The sequence below is a fragment of the Ahaetulla prasina genome, chromosome 5 (genome assembly GCF_028640845.1).
Source record: "Ahaetulla prasina isolate Xishuangbanna chromosome 5, ASM2864084v1, whole genome shotgun sequence".
In the NCBI taxonomy this organism is placed as follows: Eukaryota; Metazoa; Chordata; class Lepidosauria; order Squamata; family Colubridae; genus Ahaetulla; species Ahaetulla prasina.
In genome coordinates, this window is record NC_080543.1 from 4,834,147 (window position 1) to 4,854,746 (window position 20,600).

Genomic DNA, 20,600 nt, shown 5'->3' on the forward strand with positions numbered 1-20,600 from the left:
CGAGTCGACAGTCGATGGGGAAACCAGACTCACTTAACGTCTGTGATCCTAACCAAACAACTGCAGCGATTCACTTAACAGCCGGGGCAAGAAAAGCCGTAAAAAAAGGACAACATTGTGATTTTGGGTTTTACCAATTAGATCTATCTATCTATCTATCTATCTATCTATCTATCTATCTATCTATCTATCTATCTATCTATCTATCTATCTATCTATCTATCTATCTATCTAATTCATATTGCCCCCTATTCAATTGATAGATCCTTATAGAAATGGCTAATTTATATTATTATGAAGAAACTAAAAGTTGTGATTTGATGTTAACGTTTCTTTCTTTCTTTCTTTCTTTCTTTCTTTCTTTCTTTCTTTCTTTTTTCTTCCTTCCTTCCTTCCTTCCTTCCTTCCTCCCCCCCCCTTTCTTTCCTAATCCTTCTTCACTTTTCTTCGCCCCCACTCCGCCCGCATTGTTTTCCTATTTTCCTTTGTATTTGGTATCTTATTTTATCTTCTAACTCAATTAAAAATGTTAACAGAGATTCACTTCAGAGCCGGGTTACTAACTTAACCCATTGCAGTGTTACGCTTAACAACGGAGGTAAGAAAATTCGTAAAATGGGACACAACTCGCTGAACCTATGTGTCACTTAACGACACAAAATTTTGGGGCTCCATTGCGGCCGTGAGTCGAGGGCTACCTGTATAGGGGAGGGTTGGACTAGAAGACCTCCAAGGTCCCTTTCCCGACTCTGCCATCCTGTTATTCTACAGTCTTCCCAGGAAACCCAGACGAGGTGAATTAAATAATAACAATATTTTGGCACTCCGGGAGAATGAAACACACACCCCTCCAACTTCCACCCTACTCCACCCACCGCCTGGCTATAAAAATCTCTCCCCAGCTAAAATTCATGTGTTCTGTCTGGAGGATTTTGCTCGGCAGAAGCCAGGATAAATTCTCAGCCCTCCTGCCCGGAGACAAATCTACGAGAAATAGTTTTGCTCACCCACTCGGTTCCTCGGGTGACTTAATTCTGACCCACCCACCCACTCCACTGTTTCTCCCACCTCCCTCCTTTGGACGGCTGCTGGTCAGCAAATCCAGTCCATTCCCACCCACCCACCCACCCACCTCCCTAAGGAGAACCTTCTCACAGCTTGATCCAGCTGGACCATCTGGAAAAAGAGAACATTAGAAAGCTGCGGACAAACGCCGGGCGAAGACACCGAACCTTTTTACTGCAAAATTAGGTGGGTATCGGGAGATCGGAGCCCTGGGAGGCAAGACTTTTGGGATGGGGGCTGATGTGTGTGTGTGTTGTGCGTTGTGGTGTGTGTGTGTGTGTTTCAGGGGAGAGGAAAATATAACCAGATGCTGCAGGGACGTGTTTTGAAAACCTCTGCCCGGATCTTTTTTGATCGGGGGGAATTGCAATAAATGAGATAGCTGTGTTTTGTTTTGTTTTCCCCTTATCACAAGGAAAATGGGTGGGTGGTGGGGATTGGAGCACGATAGAGTAGAAATGAGGCTGTTTGGAAATATATTTTTTTCTTCCCCCTGCCTGCCTGCCGGGGGGAAGCGAGGGGTTTATTTTCCAAAGCAAGGCAAGAAACGACGGATGAAAACTCATCAAGGAGAGAAGCAACCTGGAAATTAAGGAGGAACTTCCTAACGGGGAGAACAATTAACCAGTGGAACTGCTTGCCACCAGAAGGTGAGCGTGCTTCAAAACTGGAGGTTTTTTTAAGAAGAGACTGGACGACCACTTGACTGGAATGACATAGAGTCTCCTGCTTGAGCAGGGGGCTGGACTAGAAGACCTCCAAGGCCCCTTCCAGCTCTATTCTGATCGATATTGACTTAAGCGTTTGCTTTCTCAAACTCGTAAGTAAGTTCCGTTCAATGGCATTGGAACATGGGTTCTGGGATATTAGTTTAGGATCCCTTGGCATGTTTCTCCCCTTCTTTTAGAACATAGAATCCTAGGGCCGTAAGGGACCTCAGAGGTCATCTAGTCCAACCCTCTGCTCAAGGCAAGAGACCTTTATACACCATCCCATCAAATGGTTGTCCAATCTAGTTTTTGAAAACCGCCAGTGAAAACCCACAATTTTCGGAGGCAAGTCGTTCCACTGATTAATTGTGCTGACTGTCAGGAAATTTCTCCTTCGTTCCAAGTTGCTTCTCTCCTTGATTAGTTTCCACCCATTGTTTCTTGTCCTGCTTTCTGGTGCTTTGGAGAACATGTCAGTCTCTATGACAGTCCCTCAACTAGTGGAAGACATTATGTCTTCCCTTTAATGGGCTGTCCTTTTATTGAGGAGCTTCCTTAATAAATAAAGTTTAATGTCTAGTTTAATGAAAAGAAGGACTAGGGGAGACACGATAGCTGTGTTCCAATATCTCAGGGGTTGCCACAAAGAAGAGAGAGTCAAACTATTCTCCAAAGCACCTGAGGGTAGAACAAGAAGCAATGGGTGGAAACTAATCAAGGAGAGAAGCAACTTAGAACTAAGGAGAAATTTCCTGACAGTTAGAACAATTAATAAGTGGAACAACTTGCCTGCAGAAGTTGTGAATGCTCCAACGCTGGAAGTTTTTAAGAAAATGTTGGATAGCCATTTGTCTGAAATGGTGTAGGGTTTCCTGCCTGGGCAGGGGGTTGGACTAGAAGACCTCCAAGGTCCCTTCCAACTCTGTTATTATGTTATGTTATGTTATGTTATTTTTTTTATTTTTTATTTTTATTTTATTTTATTTACATTTATATCCCGCCCTTCTCCGAAGACTCAGGGCGGCTTACAGTGTGTAAGGCAATAGTCTCATTCTATTTGTATATTTACAAAGTCAACTTATTGCCCCCCCAACAATCTGGGTCCTCATTTTACCTACCTTATAAAGGATGGAAGGCTGAGTCAACCTTGGGCCTGGTGGGACTAGAACCTGCAGTAATTGCAGGCAGCTGTGTTTTAATAACAGGCTTCTTACAGCCTGAGCCACACCGCGGCTCAGTTATGTTGTTATGTTATGTTATGTTATGTTATGTTACGTTACGTTACGTTACGTTACGTTACGTTACGTTACGTTACGTTACGTTACGTTACGTTACGTTATGTTATGTTATGTCCCATTGAATACAATGGGACTTTAAATTACAAGTAACTACTGTATGTCTAAAGGAGCTATGCATGAAAGTAAGAAATATTAACAGAACACACCCTGAATGTCTTCTATAGGGGATGGAAACTATACAGCAGTCTAAACCGAACGCAGAATAAAATAGGACAGTATAATTCAGGGCTTTCCAAACTTGGCAACTTTAAGACTTGCGGACTTCAACTCCCAGAACTCCTCAGCCCCAGTTGGCTGAGGAATTCTGGGAGTTGAAGCCCGCAAGTCTTAAAGTTGCCGAGTTTGAACACTCTGGCATACAGCTGGTCCTTGACTTCCGATCACAATTGAGCTGAAAATTGACGTCGTTCAGTAAGACATTTGTTTTGCCCCATTTTACGACTCGTGCCACGGTCGTTGAGTGAATCATTGCAGTTGTTAAGCTAGTCACACGGTTGTTCAATCAATCTGGTTTCCGCCATTGACTTTGTCGGTCAGAAGGTCACCAAAAAAGTGATCACATGACCCCGGGACACTGCAACCGTCATAACTACGAGTCAGTTGCCAAGCAGCTGAATTTTGATCGTGTGACCGCGAGGATGCTAAAACGGCCATAAGTGTGAAAAATGGACATAAGTCACTTTATTTTCAGCGCCGTTGTAATTTTGAAGGGTCACTAAACGAACTGTCGTAAGTCGAGGACTACTTTTAGTGCAAAAGGGGTTTGACGGCTGGGGAAATTTCAGAGGTGAACGATGTATTTATTTATCCCTTCATTTATTAAATTTATACGCCACTTATTTCATTCTGAAAAACGACTCTGGAAAGATGTTACTCTTCCTGTTGTATATGTTGCCCTTCACACAATTCCTTTCAAAAAACACCATTTTGGCACAAATAACTGAAAATTAAACTATTTATGGTTGGCTAAGCCTCCCTCACATATTTTCAGACTAACCAAGATTAAGGTAAAGATAAAAGTTCCCCTTGCATATCTGTGCTAGTCATTCCTGACTCTAGGGGGCGGTGCTCATCTCCGTTTCAAAGCCGAAGAGCCAGTGCTGTCTGAAGACGTCTCCGTGGCCATGTGGCTGGCATGACTCAACACCAAAGGCGCACAGAACGCTGTTCCCTTCCCACCAAAGGTGGTCCCTATTTTTCCTACTTGCATTTTTTAAGTGCTTTCGAACTGCTAGGTTGGCAGAAGCTGGGACAAGTCAAGGGAGCTCACCCCGTTACGCGGCAGCACTAGGGGTTCGAACCGCTGAGCTGCCAACCTTTCAATCAACAAGCTTAGCCACTGAGCCACCACGTCCCACTCTACCAAGATTAACATTGTTCAAACTCAACCAGCAAATGTCTGTCTGCTGGATTTGCAACTGATCCGTTTAACGCTATTTCAGAAATACAGCAACTTAGTCTGGATGGGACCTTGTTAAATCTATGGCAGGCATATAGCTATCACAGGTATAGTCCTTGACTTATGACCACAATAGCCAATATAGCCATCACAGATATAGTCCTTGACTTATGACCGCAACGGAGCCCCAAATTTAACATTGCTTATCGAGATGGTTGTTAAGTGAGTTTTGCCCCCGTTTTGCGACTTTTCTTGCCACAGTGGTTAAGTGCATCACTGCGGTTGTTAAGTTAGTCACATGGTTGTTAAGTAAATCTGGCTCCCCCCCTTGACATTGCTTGTCAGAAGGTCGCAAAAGGGGTTCACAGGGTCATTTGCAACTGTCGTAAGTACAGTAGTGGCCAAAATTGTGGAAACCTTTTGGGAAAAGTCTATTTTCTAAAACTAGCTAATAACGCCACTTTTTTGGAGGAAGTAGTACCAGTGGTGGGTTTCAAATTTTTTTACTACCGGTTCTGTGGGCGTGGCTTGGTGAACATGGCAGGGGAAGGATACTGTAAAATCTCCATTCCCACCCCACTCCAGGGGAAGGTTACTGCAAAATCCCCATTCCCTCCCAATCAGCTGGGACTCGGGAGACAGAGAATAGATGGAGGTGGGGCCAGTCAGAATTTTTACTACCGGTTCTCCAAACTACTCAAAAGTTCTGCTACCGGTTCTCCAGAACTGGTCAAAACCTGCTGAAACCCACCTCTGAGTAGTACCATAAAATTATATATCAATGGAAAGATAATTGAACGAAGAATGCAATGCAATAACTTTTATGAAGGATTTGCTATTGGTATAGCAGTTACAGTATAAAGAAGAAAAGTGAAACACATAGAAAAAAACGAGATCTACAAAAATGATCCCCATAGAAAAAACGAGAGATACAAAAATTATCACCCATGTCAGTTAATCCTTAGTTGGGTAACCTTTAGCATGAGTAATGGCCTTACAACGTCTTCCCATGGAGTGAGCCAAGTCTTTGAGTTCTGCAGCTGTTCTAATGTGAAACCAAGATCGAATGATGGCTTCTATGAACTGGGTTTTATTGTTGGGTCGCTTCTGACTAACCAGTTTCTTTAATGGGCTCCATAGATTTTCCATTGGGTGACGGTCTGGGCTATTCCCAGGCCATTCCAGCACGGGAATTTATTTAGTTATTTATTTTATTTTATTTTATTTGTCACAACAGTATATATAAGCATAAGCATGAAAATAACTATATAATATATAAGCATATTATATGAGCATAAGTATGTAATAACTATATTAATTGGATATAATGAAAGGAAACTCCCCCCCCCCAAAAAAAGTGGTGTTATTAGCCATCAAACCTCAAAAAGATCCTTTTTCCCAAAAGGTTCCCACAATTTTGGCCACTACTGTATGAGTCAATTGCCAAGCATTTGAATTTTCCTGCCATCACTTTTGCAACCTTCTGATGAGCAAAGTCAAGAGCGGAACCCTTTTTTTCACTCAACAATTTAACAACCGTTTTTACCAACGTATAGAATCGAATCGAATCGAATCGAATCGAATCGAATCGAATAGAATAGAATAGAATTTATTCGCCAAGTGTGATTGGACACACAAGGAATTTGTCTTGGTGCATATGCTCTCAATATACATAAAAGAAAAGAAAAAAAAACCTTCATCAAAGGTACAACATTTACAATACAAATGGTGGTCATAGGTTGCAATTTAACCCTTAATGATAGCAACAAAAAGTTACAGTCATACAGTCATAAGTGGGAGGAGATGGGTGATGGGAACAATGAGAAGATTAATAGTAGTGCAGATTTAGTAAATAGCTTGACAGTGTTGAGGGAATTATTTGTTTAGCAGAGTGATGGCCTTCGGGGAAAAAACTGGTCATGTGTCTAGTTGTTCTGGTGTGCAGTGCTCTGTAGCGTCTTAATATATTTTAATATATAGATAAATATATATAATATATTTAATATATAAATAAATATAAAGTAGACTGGACAACTTGCAAAAATGGCACACCGAAAACTAAGAAAAACTTTAAAATGGGTCCATACCGGCTGTTTTCCCCCAGGTTTCATTAGAGGCTGCCAGGAGGGGAAATCATTCCTCAGTTTCATCGGCACTTAAGTCCAACTTGCTCGGTCGGATAAATCGGATAAATAGAATAAAGTCCCATTAACTAAACCAACCTCCCACCAAATGCTACTACTAAATCCATTCCCTAAATCCTCCTTGCGTGTGACATTCACCAAGCCTCCTGTGTGTTTCTGCCCTGGCTGGATTGAATTATTTGCTCACAATTTGGGGTTTTGCAGCTGGACCACAGCAACCACGGGGGGTGGTGGTGGTGTTTAGCCCTCCGTCTTCCCGCAGAATGATTGAAGAGCTCTCCTCTTCCACAGGGCCCGGAAGCTTCCGTGCCTTTTTGCCCTTTGGCTCCTTTGAAGACTCTGGCAGACTCAGAAAGCCTCAAGTCAACAGGCAGCCCGACCCGTCCCTGCTGCGTTGCCCCATAAAATACTCAGGGTAAGATAACTGGGCTCCTGTAGCATGGTTAGCGTGTTTCTTTCTTCCTTTGTCTCTCCGTCCCTGTTCCTTCCTTTCTTCATCCCTCCTTTTTCTTCTTTCTTCCTCCTTACCTTCTTCCTCCTTCTTCCCTCCCTTCCTCCCTCCCTTCCTCTCCCTCCCTCCGTCTCTTCCATTTTTCCTTCCTTCCTTCCTTCCTTCCTTCCTTCCTTCCTTCCTTCCTTCCTTCCTTCCTTCCACCTTCTCGCCCTCCCTCCCTTCTATTTACCTTCCTTCCTTTCTTTCCTTCCTCCTCCCACCCTCTTTCTCTCTCCCCAACAGCTCCTCTTCCTTCCTTCCTTCCTTGCTTCCTTGCTTCCTTCCTTCCTCTTCCCTTCCCTCCCCTCCCCTCCCTTTCCCACTCTTCTTCCTTCCCTATCTCCTCTTCCTCCCTCCCTTATATGATCCCCTTCCTTCCTCCCACTCTCCTTTCTCACTATTTTACCTCTCTATTTTCCTTCCTTCCTTCTTTCGTTCCTTCCTTCCTCCCTTCCTTCCTTCCTCTTCCCTTCTCTCCCCTCCCTCCCTCCTCTTTCTCCCTCCCTTATACTATCCTCTTCCTTTCTTCCTTCCTCCCATCCTTCCCTCCTCCCTCTCTCCTTTCTCACTATTTTACCTCTCTATTTTCCTTCCTTCCTTCCTTCCCTTCTCTCCCTCCCTTTCCCAGTCTTCTTCCTTCCCTCTCCTCTTCCTCCCTCCCTTATGTTCCCCTTCCTTCCTCCCACTCTCCTTTCTCACTATTTTACCTCTCTATTTTCCTTCCTTCCTTCTTTCGTTCCTTCCTTCCTCCCTTCCTTCCTTCCTTCCTCTTTCCTTCTCTTCCTTCCTCCCTCCCTCTTTCTCTCCCCAACAGCTCCTCTTCCTTCCTTCCTTCCTTCTTCCTTCTCCCTCCCTCCCTTTCCCACTCTTCTTCCTTCCTTCCGTCCTCCTCTTCCTCCTCCCTTATACTATCCCCCTTCCTACCTTCCTTCCTCACATCCTTCCTTCCTCTTCCTTCTCTTCCTTCCTTCCTCCCTCCCTCTTTCTCTCTCCCCAACAGCTCCTTCCTTCCTTCCTTCCTTCCTTCCTTCTTCCTTCCTTCCTTGCTTCCTTCCTCTTCCTCTTCCTTCCTCCCTCCCTCCCTTCCTCCTTCCTTCTTCACATTATTCCTTCCTCCCTCTTTTCTCTCTCCCTCCCTTCCTTCCTTCCTTCCTCCCTCCCTCCTCTTCCTTCTCTCCCTCCCTCCCTTTCCCACTCTTCTTCCTTCCTCCTCCTCTTCCTCCTCCCTTATATGATCCCTTCCTTCCTCCCTCTCTCCTTTCTCACTATTTTACCTCTCTATTTATTTTCCTTCCTTCCTTCCTTCCTTCCTTCCTTCTTCTTCCCTTCTCTCCCCTCCCCTCCCTTTCCCACTCTTCTTCCTTCCTTCCGTCCCTCCTCTTCCTCCCTCCCTTATACCATCCCCCCCTTCCTACCTTCCTTCCTCACATCCTTCCTTCCTCCCTCTCTCCTTTCTCACTATTTTACCTCTCTATTTATTTTCCTTCCTTCCTTCCTTCCTTCCTTCCTTCCTTCCTTCCTTCCTTCCTTCCTTCCTTCTCTCCCCTCTCCTCCCTTTCCCACTCTTCTTCCTTCCTTCCCTCCCTCCTCTTCCTCCCTCCCTTATACCACCCCCTTCCTTTCTCCCTTCCTTCTTCACATTATTCCTTCCTCCCTCTCTCCTTTCTCACTCTTTTATCTCTCTATTTTCCTTCCTTCCTTTCCTCCTCCTCCTCCTCTCACCCCATAATCCTCAACTGGGACTGTCCCCAAGTAGAATTATCTAGGCATCTTCCAAAAAATCAAGGTGACAGGTTCCATATACAGGTTGGTGTTAGCAAAGTCTTTAAAAGACACAAGGAAACCGATAAATTTCTCAACTTTGGCCACTTTAAGATCTTGCCAGCTGGGGAATTCTGGGAATGGAAGTCCAGAGATCTTCAAGCAGGGGTCTCCAAACTTGGCCACTTTAAGACTTGTGGACTTCAACTCCCAGCTTTGCTGGCGCAGGAATTCTGGGAGTTGAAGTCCACAAGTCTTAAAAGTGGCCAAGGTTGGAGACCCCTGTCTTAAAGCACCTTAGGTTGAAAAATACTGCAGGTACCTTTGCTAGAAAGAGAGATGGACAAAGCTAGAAAAAAAAACCTGCCAGGAACTCTGGTTTTTTTGTTTATTTGTTTGTTTGTTTGTTTGTTTGTTTTTAAAAAGTGGCTGAGATGGGACATCGAGGTCCAATCCCTGGAAATGACAGCTCAAATAAAGCCCTGAACTTCTTGACAGTCCACATCTGGCTTCCCCCTTCAACAGTTCTGCAGCTGGATGTCGACGCTGCCAAAGGCTGGTGAAATTCCCACCGTTTGCGCCAGCTGTTTACGTTCAGCCGAGCTCGGCTTTTATCCCAGGGTTTCCCACGGACAGTCTGAGCTCTAACCACTGCTCCTTTCTCCCTTTCTCTAGAAGCCATGAAATTCTACCTCTTACTCTTCTTCTGGGCTGTTCTAAACGGCGGCATCTCGACGTATCGGCCCCTCGCGCTGGCGCCCTGCAAAATGGTAAGGGTTTGGCTTAGCCGAGAGAGGGGAAAAAACAAGGAAAATCCATTTGCAGCAGGTAGTCCCTCGACGTACGGCCACAATAGCGCCCAAAATTTCTGTCACTAAGTGAGACGGTTGTTAAGTGTTAAGCGAGCTATCCCCCCGTTTTACCACCTTTCTTGCCACCGTGGTCGATTTGTTTAATTTGGCCGGCGAATTTCATCCATCGTCTTGATTCGTGCCTTACGCTGAATCTTAATCTAGCCAATTGGCTGTGTTGGCCAACATGCACGGGGGCTACAACAGTGGTCGGTTGCTACCAGTTCGTACCAGATCGGACGAACTGGTGGCGGCACTGGGACGCTCCAACCTGGAAGCTTCTGTGCTTGTGCAGTAATGCTGTGCCTGCGAGCACACACACACACGAGCGAACCAGTAGTGACGGGATTTGGAACCCGCCCCTGGGACAGTGATGGGTTTCAAATATTTTTACTACCGGTTCTGTGGGTGTGGCTTGGTGGGCGTGGCTTGGTGGGCGTGGCAAGGGAAGGTTACCGCAACATCCCCATTTCCTCCCGATCAGCTGAGAATTGGGAGGCAGAGAATGGATGGGGGCGGAGCCAGTCAGAATCCTTACTTCCGGTTCTCCGAACGACTCAAAATTTCTGCTACCGGTTCTCCAGAACTGGTCGGAACCTGCTGAAACCCATCTCTGCCCTGGGTTACAACGGAGTTGTGTAAACAGAGGCACAGAATCAAGATCACGTGAAGTATTAGCGCCGCTTTATAAAACTCTAGTAAGGCCACCCCTGGAATACCGCGACCAATTTTGGTCACCGTAACTACAAAAAAGATGTTGAGACTTTGGAAAAAGTTCTGAGAAGAGCAACTAAGGGGATCAAAGGCCTGGAGGAAGAACGGCTGCAGGGTTTGGTTCTGGCTAGTCTAAGGGAAAGAAGAATTCGGGGTGACATGATAACGGTATTCCAGTTGATGGGCTGCCCCAAAGAAGAGGCAGTCAAATTATTCTCCAAAGCACCAGAAGGCAAAACAAGAAACAACAGATGGAAACCGATCAAGGAGAGAAGCAACCTGGAATTAAGGAGAAACTTCCTAACAGTGAAGGACAATTAACCAGTGGACCAACTTGCCACCCGAAACCGTGGGTGCTCCATCACTGGAGGTTTTTAAGAAGAGACTAGACAGTCACTTGTCTGAAATAGTACAAGGTTTCCTACTTGAGCAGCAGGCTGGACTAGAAGACCTCAAAGATCTCTTTCTATTCTATTCTATTCTATTCTATTCTATTCTATTCTATTCTATTCTATTCTATTCTATTCTATTCTGAATTCTGTGCTGTGCTGTTCTGTTCTGAATTCTGAATTCTGTTCTATTCTAATTCTAATTCTAATTCTAATTCTAATTCTAATTCTAATTCTAATTCTAATTCTAATTCTGAATTCTGAATTCTGAATTCTACTCTACCCTACCCTACCCTACCCTACCCAATTCTGAATTCTGAATTCTATTCTAGTCTAGTCTATTCTATTCTAGTCTAGTCTAGTCTAGTCTAATCTAGTCTATTTCTGAATTCTAATTCTAATTCTGAATTCTACCCTATCCTACCCTACTCTATTCTATTCTATTCTATTCTATTCTATTCTATTCTATTCTATTCTATTCTATTCTATTCTGAATTCTGTGCTGTGCTGTTCTATTCCGTTTTGTTCTGTTCTGTTCTGAATTCTGAATTCTGTTCTATTCTAATTTTAATTTTAATTCTAATTCTAATTCTAATTCTGAATTCTGAATTCTGAATTCTACTCTACCCTACCCTACCCTACCCTACCCTACCCTATTCTGAATTCTGAATTCTGAATTCTATTCTATTCTATTCTATTCTATTCTATTCTATTCTATTCTATTCTATTCTAGTCTAGTCTAGTCTAGTCTAGTCTAGTCTAGTCTAGTCTAGTCTAGTCTAGTCTAGTCTATTTCTGAATTCTAATTCTAATTCTGAATTCTACCCTATCCTACCCTACCCTACCCTATTCTTTTCTTTTCTTTTCTTTTCTATTCTTTTCTATTCTATTCTATTCTATTCTATTCTATTCTATTCTATTCTATTCTATTCTATTCTATTCACTAAGCAGGTTTAGCTGATGGCATGAAAGCATCTGCAAAGCTGTTCACTGAACGGGTTAAGCGAACGCCAGCCAATAAGAGATTGAAGGCTTTCTGCTAAATTACAGCTGATGCAATGTTTGGATTAAAGCCTTTGGCTTTTGTGCAGTTGCTGCTCTGAGGATCCAGAATCAACAGTTCTCGTTTCCTATCTTTAGCAAGCAGCAGAGATTCAATATCCCGCCGTCCGAGATCACTGTAAATGATGCAATCCAGGAAAATCGAGATCACAAGATCTGTTCGCTTGCTCTTACGCTGTCCAGATGATGGGCCAAGGAGCACTTTTCTTTCCTATGGCAACGAGCAGGGGAAGATGGGAGTTGTGGGCCTAACATTATGGAGGGCTAGAGAAGCCCCTGCCTGACTCTGCAAGGAGAGATGTAGCAATCCTGGGCCAAAGATTCATAGTACAGGTGGTCCTTGCTTTATGACCACAATTGAGCCTGAACTTTCCCTGGAGAAACGAGACCGTTGTTAAGTGAGTTCTGACCCATTTTACAACCTTCCTCACCCCCGTTGCGATGCTTGTGCGAAAATTTCCGTCGCTAAGCGAGACGGGTGAGTTGTGCCCCATTTTGCCATCTCTCTTGCCACCGTTGTTAAGCGAATCGCGGCAGCCGTTAAGCAAGTCACACGGTGGTCAAGCGAATCTGGTTTCCCCCCCCCTTGACGTTGCTCGTTAGAAGGTCGCAAACGGGGATCACGTGACCCCGGGACACCGCAACCGTCATAAATATGAATCAGTTGCTAAGTGTCTGAATTTTGACCAGGTGACCTTGGGGAGTTTGCAACGGTTGGGTGAAAAATGGTTATAGGTCCATTTTTATCCGTGCCGTCGTAACTCTGAATCGTGACTGAATGAATGGTTGCCAGTTGAGGACTCCCTTTGTGAGTTTCCCATAATGAGGTTGTAAAAATCCTCATTGGAGGAGGGAAATTAGAAGAAGGAAAAAGTGTGCATTCCTATTTAGAACAGAATAGAATAGAATTTTTATTGGCCAAGTGTAATTGGACACACAAGGAATTTGTCTTGGTGCAGATGCTCTCAGTGTACATAAAAGAAAAGATACGTTCATCAAGGTACAACATTTACAACACAATTGATGATCAATATACCAATATAAATCATAAGGATTGCCAGCAACAAGTTATAGTCATACAGTCATAAATGGAAAGAGATTGGTGATGGGAACTATGAAACGATTAATAGTAGTGCAGATTCAGTAAATAGTCTGACAGTGTTGAGGGAATTATTTGTTTAGCAGAGTGATGGCCTTCGGGAAAAAACTGTTCTTGTGTCTAGTTGTTCTGGTGTGCAGTGCTCTGTAGCGTTGTTTTGAGGGTAGGAGTTGAAACAGTTTATGTCCAGGATGCGAGGGATCTGCAAATATTTTCACGGCCCTCTTCTTGATTCGTGCAGTATACAGGTCCTCAATGGAAGGCAGGTTGGTAGCAATTATTTTTTCTGCAGTTCTAATTTAGTGAAAGGAATAAGAGGAAGGGGAGAAAAAACCCAGATTTTGCTGGTTTTTCAGAAACGATATCAATAGAATTTGAGTGACAACGTCATATCAGTGTTTCTCAGTTTTAGCAACATGAAGATATGTGGATTTCAACTTCCAGAATTCCCCAAACAAGCATGCGTACCTTGCTTATAATTTATATATAATTTATTGGGGACTTTCTCCACTCCATGTTTTCCTCATTCCGTTTCATTGTGGACAATCAGGGTCCAGCTCTAATGCTGCTTGGAGAACTGAAAAATAATGGCAATTAAAGGAAATAGTCCACCATTTGAAGTTCCCCTAGAATAACAGGGTTAGAAGGGACCATGAAGGTCTTCTAGTCCAACCCTCTGCTCAAGCAGGAAACCTATACCATTTCGGATAGATTGTCGGGGGGGGAGAATAGACAGACAGATAGTCAGAAAGGTAGATTATATACATACATATTTAGAGAAGGGGGAGGGAGAGAGGGAGAGAGAGAGAGAGAAAGAGAGGGAGAGATATGATGGATAGATGATGAATAGATGATAGGCAGATAAACAGACCATAGAAAGATAGATGATAGAAAGATAGATGATAGAGATGAAAGATGGGTAATAGATGAAGATTGAGAGAGAATGAGAGACAGAGAAAGGATGAGAGAGAATGGGACAGAGCAAAAGAAAGACAAAGAGAGAGAGAGAGAAAGAAAGAAAGAAAGAAAGAGGGAATGGGGAGAGAGAGAGTGAGAGAGAGAGAGAGAGAGAGAGAGAAAGGATGAGAGAAAGAATGGGAGAGAGAGAGAGAATGAGACAGACAGAGAAAAAGACAAAGAGAGAGAAAGGATGAGAGAGAGAATGAGAGAGAAAGAACGAGAGAGAGAGAGAGAGAGAGAGAAAGGTTGAGAGAGAGAATGGGAAAGAGAATGGGACAGAGAGAGAGAGAAAGAGAGAGAGAGAGAAAGGATGAGAAAGAAAATGGGAAAGAGAATGGGACAGAGAGAAAGAATGGGAGAGAGAGAATGAGACAGACAGAGAAAAGACAAAGAGAGAAAGGATGAGAGAGAGAATGAGAGAGAAAGAACGAGATAGAGAGAGAGAGAGAGAGAAAGGATGAGAGAGAGAGAATGGGAAAGAGAATGGGACAGAAAGAGAGAGAAAGAGAAAGAGAGAGAAAGGATGAGAGAGAGAGAATGGGAAAGAGAGAGGAGAGAGAGAGAGAGAAAGGATGAGAAAGAAAATGGGAAAGAGAGAGAGAATGGGAGAGAGAGAGAGAATGAGACAGGGAGAAAAAGACAGAGAGAAAGGAGGAGAGAGAGAACGGGACAGAGAGAATGGTTATTGGCTATCGTTCCTCCTCTAAAAACCGTCTGCGTGGCCAACCTTTGAGCTGATATTCCCATGAGTGATGCCCTCAGTGGTTCCCTGGATCACTAACACGCTTCCGTTTAAAAAAACTTTTTTAAAATAATAATAATAATAATAATAATAAAGAATCCAGGGTCTGACATCGCCTCAGTGGGGCAGTTCCTGCCGAGCTGCAGTCCTTGTGAACCCGAGACATCCTGTTTTCTTTCGGCATTTTTTCTGGTCCCCTCTGGGAATGCCCTTAATAGACTGGGGCCCCTCCACCAAGGAGCTGTATCTGTCTCCGAGAACAAAAGCCAGAGAGGAAGGGAAGTCTGGACAAACTTAGAAGAAGTTCAGAAGGAGCCTCCAAGCCAGGAGGACAATCCGGTGCCTGGCAGGAAATACGGGGAGTCCTCAACTTAACGACCGCAATTGGGATCAGTCGCTTTGTACAATGGGCTCAGGGGTGAAATGCTCCCGGTTCGGATCGGATCGTCCGATCCGGTAGCGATGGCGGTGGGTGATTCGGAGAACCGGTAGCAATAATAATAATAATAATCTTTTTTTCTTCCTATATATATGCTTATACTTCCTTATATTTACCCATATATGTGTTTATTTACTATATAAACTTTTTGTATGATACCTACATATATTGTTGTGACAAAATAAAATAAATAAATAAAATAAATAAAATATAATATAATAATAATAATAATAATAATAATAATAATAATAATAATAATAATAATAATAATAATAATAATAATAATAATAATAATAATAATAATTTAATTTGTATACCGCCTTTCGCCCGAAGGACTCAGGGCGGTTTACAGCCAAAATAAAATACAGCAACACATACAATACTAAAAACAGACATTAAAAAACTTATTAAATTTGGCCCAATTTTAAAATACAAGCAAACCCTAAAAATTAATAAAAGATAAGATCCATAAAATCAGCTAAAAAATTAAAATTAAAGCCAGTCCAGCAAGACGGAATAGATAAGTCTTAAGTTCGCGGCGAAAGGTCCGAAGGTCAGGTATTTGTCGAAGTCCAGGGGGAAGCTCGTTCCACAGGGTAGGAGCCCCCACAGAGAAGGCCCTTCCCCTGGGGGCCGCCAGTCAACATCGAAATCCTTGCCCCCCCCGCCCCCACATGCCCAGCTGAGCTGAGCGAGCATCAGAGTTTTTTTTTTTTAACTTTTAAAAGTATTTTTTCTTCCACTGAAAAAATGCTTTTAAAAGTAAAATTCGTGCAGTATACAGGTCCTCAATGGAAGGCAGGTTGGTAGCAATTATTTTTCTGCAGTTCTAATTATCCTCTGAAGTCTGTGTTTTTCTTGTTGGGTTGCAGAACCGAACCAGACAGTTATAGAGGTGCAAATGACAGACTCAATAATTCCTCTGTAGAACTGAATCAGCAGCTCCTTGGGCAGTTTGAGCCGCAGGTTGCTGACCTCTGGTGTAAGCCATCTGGAGTCCCTCTTTGGAAGCCATATAAATGCGCATAACAAATAAATAAACGAAGTGTTTGGGAAAAAAAAATCATCGTAGCAACAATGGAAGTTTGACAATCAAATCGATTGTTCCTAGAAATCATAGGAAGCCCTTCTATTAATGAATCTGCGAACGTGAATATCGTCACAATTTTTATTCTCCCCTCTCTCTCTTCTTTCCTACAGAGAAACCTGGAGGCGTTTTGTCAGAACGTGGATCTTCACCAGGTGCCTCCAGAGCTTCGCCCCGACGTGTCTAAAATTGACGCCTCCGGAAATAAGATTCAAAATGTCACCGAGACGCCACTGACCTTCTACGCTTCCCTCCGACACTTGGACTTAAGTTCCAACCTGATCGGATTTGTCCAACCTGGGGTCTTTGCAGAGATGAAGAACCTGCAGGATGTCAACTTGGCCAACAACCAGCTCTATCTGTTGGCTCAGGAAGACCTGTGGGTTGGGTTACTACCCCAAGTCAGGAGACTAGATCTGTCTCGCAACAGTCTGTACAACGGGATGGCCGAACACTTCATCCACCAGGCGCCTTCGCTGCGACATCTTTCCTTGGCAGAAAACAGCATCATACACATTTCCCAGAACATGTTCCAAGGGACTCCAGAGCTGGTGGAAGTCAACCTGCACAACAACATGATTATGGAGATAGAAGGAGGCGCGTTTGAGAGTCTGACGTATCTCTCCAAGCTGAATCTCTCCATGAACTCCCTCACTTGCATCGTTGAGTTCAACCTCAGGCAGTTGGAAGTTCTCGATCTCCATCGGAACAGCATCGAGTCCTTCCACTCCACCCAGTCGGAGGAGGAGGAGGAGGACTTCAACTTGATCTGGCTTGACCTGAGTGAGAACAAGCTCCTTCGCTTCCCCATTCTCCCTCAAAGAAACAAGCTGGCTTACTTGAACCTAACCAACAACCTCATGCAATTTGTTATGGTGGACTTCCATAGCAACGTCGACTACCAGTGGGAAGATTGGCCTCAGTATCCCAACAATTCCCTTCCTCCCTACTTACCCGCCCTGTTATCCTTGGACCTCAGTTACAATGAGATCCAATCCATCCCAAGCCAATTCTTTGACTCCATGTTGTCCCTCCAATTCCTTAATTTAAGCAAAAATTGCCTGCAGACTTTTGAGACAAGCAATGAGCTGGCCTCGTTGTCCATCCTTGACCTTAGCTGCAACTCTTTGAAGAACCTTAAGTTGGACACCAAGACCTTGAGTGGTTTGCGGGAGTTCCACCTCCAAGACAACCATCTTCAAGAGCTGCGTCCAGATATCTTTCAAGGTCTCCCGCATCTCCAGTGGCTTGATCTGAGGAACAACAAAGTCCACCTCTGTGACTCGCATTCAGGATCAGGAAGGCACCGATTGTCTGCTAAAGTTCCTCATGGTTGTGTCTCGTTTGTGCGAGTTCCCGAACTTCAATATTTGTATCTTTCGGCCAATCATTTGAAGAACCTACCCATGTACAACTTCTTTGGGACTAAACTTAGGGTCCTAGATGTCTCCATGAACTGGGGACTTCAGATAGAAGCCAAGTCCTTGGTAGGCTTGGAATTCTCGCTGGAATATCTAGATTTACATGGGAATGGCCTGACCACTCTCAATGTAGATTTTTCTCTTTTTCCTCACCTCAGATATCTCAATCTATCGTACAATCAGCTTAGCTGGTTGCCTCCTTGGTCAGAAGACTGTTGTGTCCTTGAAGTCTTAGATCTTCACAACAACAGCTTCAACAGCTTGAAAAATAGCCAGATTCCAGCTCTGGAGAAAAACTTACGGAATTTGTACCTAGTAGGAAACCCGCTGAGTTGTTGTGGGAACATCTGGCTTTCTCAAATGATCCATAAAGCCGTGGTGGAGATCCCTGATCTAGACTTAGTCAAGTGTCAGTTTGCCCGGAGTTTGGGATTTGAGGAAGAAGAAGTCCACGTGAGCCACGTCAAACCAGAAGACTGCGAGAGAGAAGACCTCAAGAAAATTAGTGTTTTGATTTTTTTGGCGGTTCTGCTGGTTCTCTCGTTGATTGTCATCGGAGTGGGTCTGGTTTGTTGTTATCGGAGACACTTATTTGGGCGCCATTACAAGGTGTAGACCGAGAGAGATCTCGCACAGTTGTGTTTCCATCTCTTGGACCCTGGACAACACCCTGGAGCCAAAGGGGTAATTCGATTCCACTAGGGAGTTTTTCAAAACGCTGTGAAAGTTCGGATGATAAGATTGTGATTCATTCTTACATCCAAGTGATCATTCAGGGAGAACATGGGCGAAGATACTCTCTTATGGATTCAGGGAGAACATGGGGCCAAGGTACTCCCGTATGGATCTAGAATTGGGCTTCCCAACCTTGGCAACTTAAAGAAGGAGAACTTTGAGGTTCTTCTTAAAGAATTTAAGAAGAAAAGAAAACCTGAAATGGTATAGGCTTTCCTGCTTGAGCAGAGGGTTGGACTAGAAGACCTCCAAGGTCCCTTCCAACTGTTATTCTGTTATTCTGCTCCTTTGCATATATCTAGTGTAATGAAGAGAAGGACTAGGGTGACATGATAGCACTCTTCCCATATTTGAGGGGCTGTCACAGAGAAGAGAGGGATCTACCTATTCACCAAATCCCCTGAGGGCAAGACAAGAAGTAAGATTATCAAAGAAAAAAGCAACCTAGAACTAAGGAGGAATTTCCAGACAGTGACAACAATTAACCAGTGGAACAGCTCGCCACCAGAAATTATGGATGCTCCATCACTGGAAGCTTTTAAAGATGAGATTGGACAAACCATGGTATAGGGTTTCCTGCTTGAGCAGGGGGTTGGACTAGAAGACCTCCAGGGTCCCTTCCAACTCTGTTAAGATGGGTGGACTTCAACTCCCAGAATTCCCTAGCCAGTTGTACATGACAGAACGAGCACATTATGTTATATTCTGTGATCCTGTTAAAATTTTCTGGATCTATTTTGCTCGGAGGATGGACGATAAATTAAGACGCACACACATCGCTCGCCTAAGGTCATCCTAGGATTGTAAGGGGGCAGTCAGAGATGCCAAAATGGCGGCTGCAACCCTACAATGAAAGGCCTGGCCACTTTTTATAAGCGTGTGAAACACAACCACAAGTGATACCATCGACAGCTTCCACCTCACACTGTTCCGGATTTGTGGAGTGTACTCAATTGTGTCCTTTGTTGGAGTCAGGGGCTCAATCGCAGGGATGCAAGAGGTCAAAAAAGTCAAGATGGCGGCCACACTGAGGCGATTGATGGCACCATTGCGGCTGCCATCTTGACTTTTTTGACCTCGCTGGGTGCAGACACCCCTTGCTCAGTAAGCAGGAAGGTCTGAAGGGATACAAATAATGGACCTCACCAATATTATTGTTATATTATGTTATATTTGCACTGTCTGCTTTTATTGGCAAGCATGAAGAAATGGACAGATCTTTCGAAACAAGCAAAATACTATAAAATTACACTCAGATACTTTTTCATTTTTTGCGGGGGGCAATGATATAAAAAGCAGGGACTTTGATTGGCGGGAAGGAGATTTCTCCCTTCTGTCTGTTTTCTCTGAGATCTCTTAGTGGTCTCCCGTTCATTGCCTCACCCCCCCTCTGACTTTTGCATGGGAAAAAACAGACAGATCCTTGCAAACCAGCCAAGTACCATAAGCATTGATAAGTTTATAATAAGTTTATATACCTTTATAAGTACCACAAAATCACACTCAACTTCTGTTTCATTGGTGTGTTTTTTAAAAAAAAAATATATATGTGAAGTATTTCCTTTTGTTTTGGGTTTTTTTCCTCAAGGTTTTTTTCCCCCCATCCTGCCTATTTTCTCTGAGATCTCCTAGTGGTCTCCCATTCATTTCCTCACCCCTCTGACTTTTGCGTGGAAAAAAACAGACAGATCCTTCCAAACCAGCAAAGTATTGATAAGTTTATAATAAGTTTATATACCTTTTACAAGTACCACAAAATCACACTCAACTTCTTTTTCATTGGGTTTTTTTAAAAAAAAAAATATATGTGAAGTATTTCCTTTTGTTCTGGTTTTTTTAACCCCAAGGTTTTTTCCCCATCCTGCCTATTTTCTCTGAGATCTCCTAGTGGTCTCCCATTCATTTCCTCACCCCTCTGACTTTTGCGTGGAAAAAAACAGACAGATCCTTCCAAACCAGCAAAGTATTGATAAGTTTATAATAAGTTTATATACCTTTATAAGTACCACAAAATCACACTCAACTTCTGTTTCATTGGTGTGTTTTTTTAAAAAAAAATATATGTGAAGTATTTCCTTTTGTTTTGGGTTTTTTTCCTCAAGGTTTTTTTTCCCCCATCCTGCCTATTTTCTCTGAGATCTCCTAGTGGTCTCCCATTCATTTCCTCACCCCTCTGACTTTTGCGTGGAAAAAAACAGACAGATCCTTCCAAACCAGCAAAGTATTGATAA

At 43.4% G+C, this 20,600-nt stretch overlaps 1 protein-coding gene across 5 annotated transcripts; it reads left to right on the top strand.

Moving 5' to 3' along the window:
- Positions 1 to 933: 933 nt before the first annotated feature.
- On the top strand, positions 934 to 20,217 carry LRRC32 (leucine rich repeat containing 32). 5 transcript variants are annotated; one of them, XM_058185977.1, is made up of 4 exons: positions 934 to 1,251; positions 6,908 to 7,031; positions 9,546 to 9,640; positions 16,327 to 20,217. In XM_058185977.1, exons 3-4 carry the CDS (start codon positions 9,551 to 9,553, stop codon positions 18,247 to 18,249), a joined length of 2,013 nt encoding a protein of 670 aa, XP_058041960.1. In that variant the 5' UTR covers positions 934 to 1,251; positions 6,908 to 7,031; positions 9,546 to 9,550; the 3' UTR covers positions 18,250 to 20,217. The 5 variants fall into 5 exon arrangements, with proteins under 5 accessions (XP_058041960.1, XP_058041961.1, XP_058041959.1 ...); XM_058185978.1 differs by having other exon boundaries at positions 9,549 to 9,640; XM_058185976.1 differs by lacking the exon at positions 6,908 to 7,031.
- The last annotated feature ends 383 nt before the right edge of the window (positions 20,218 to 20,600 follow it).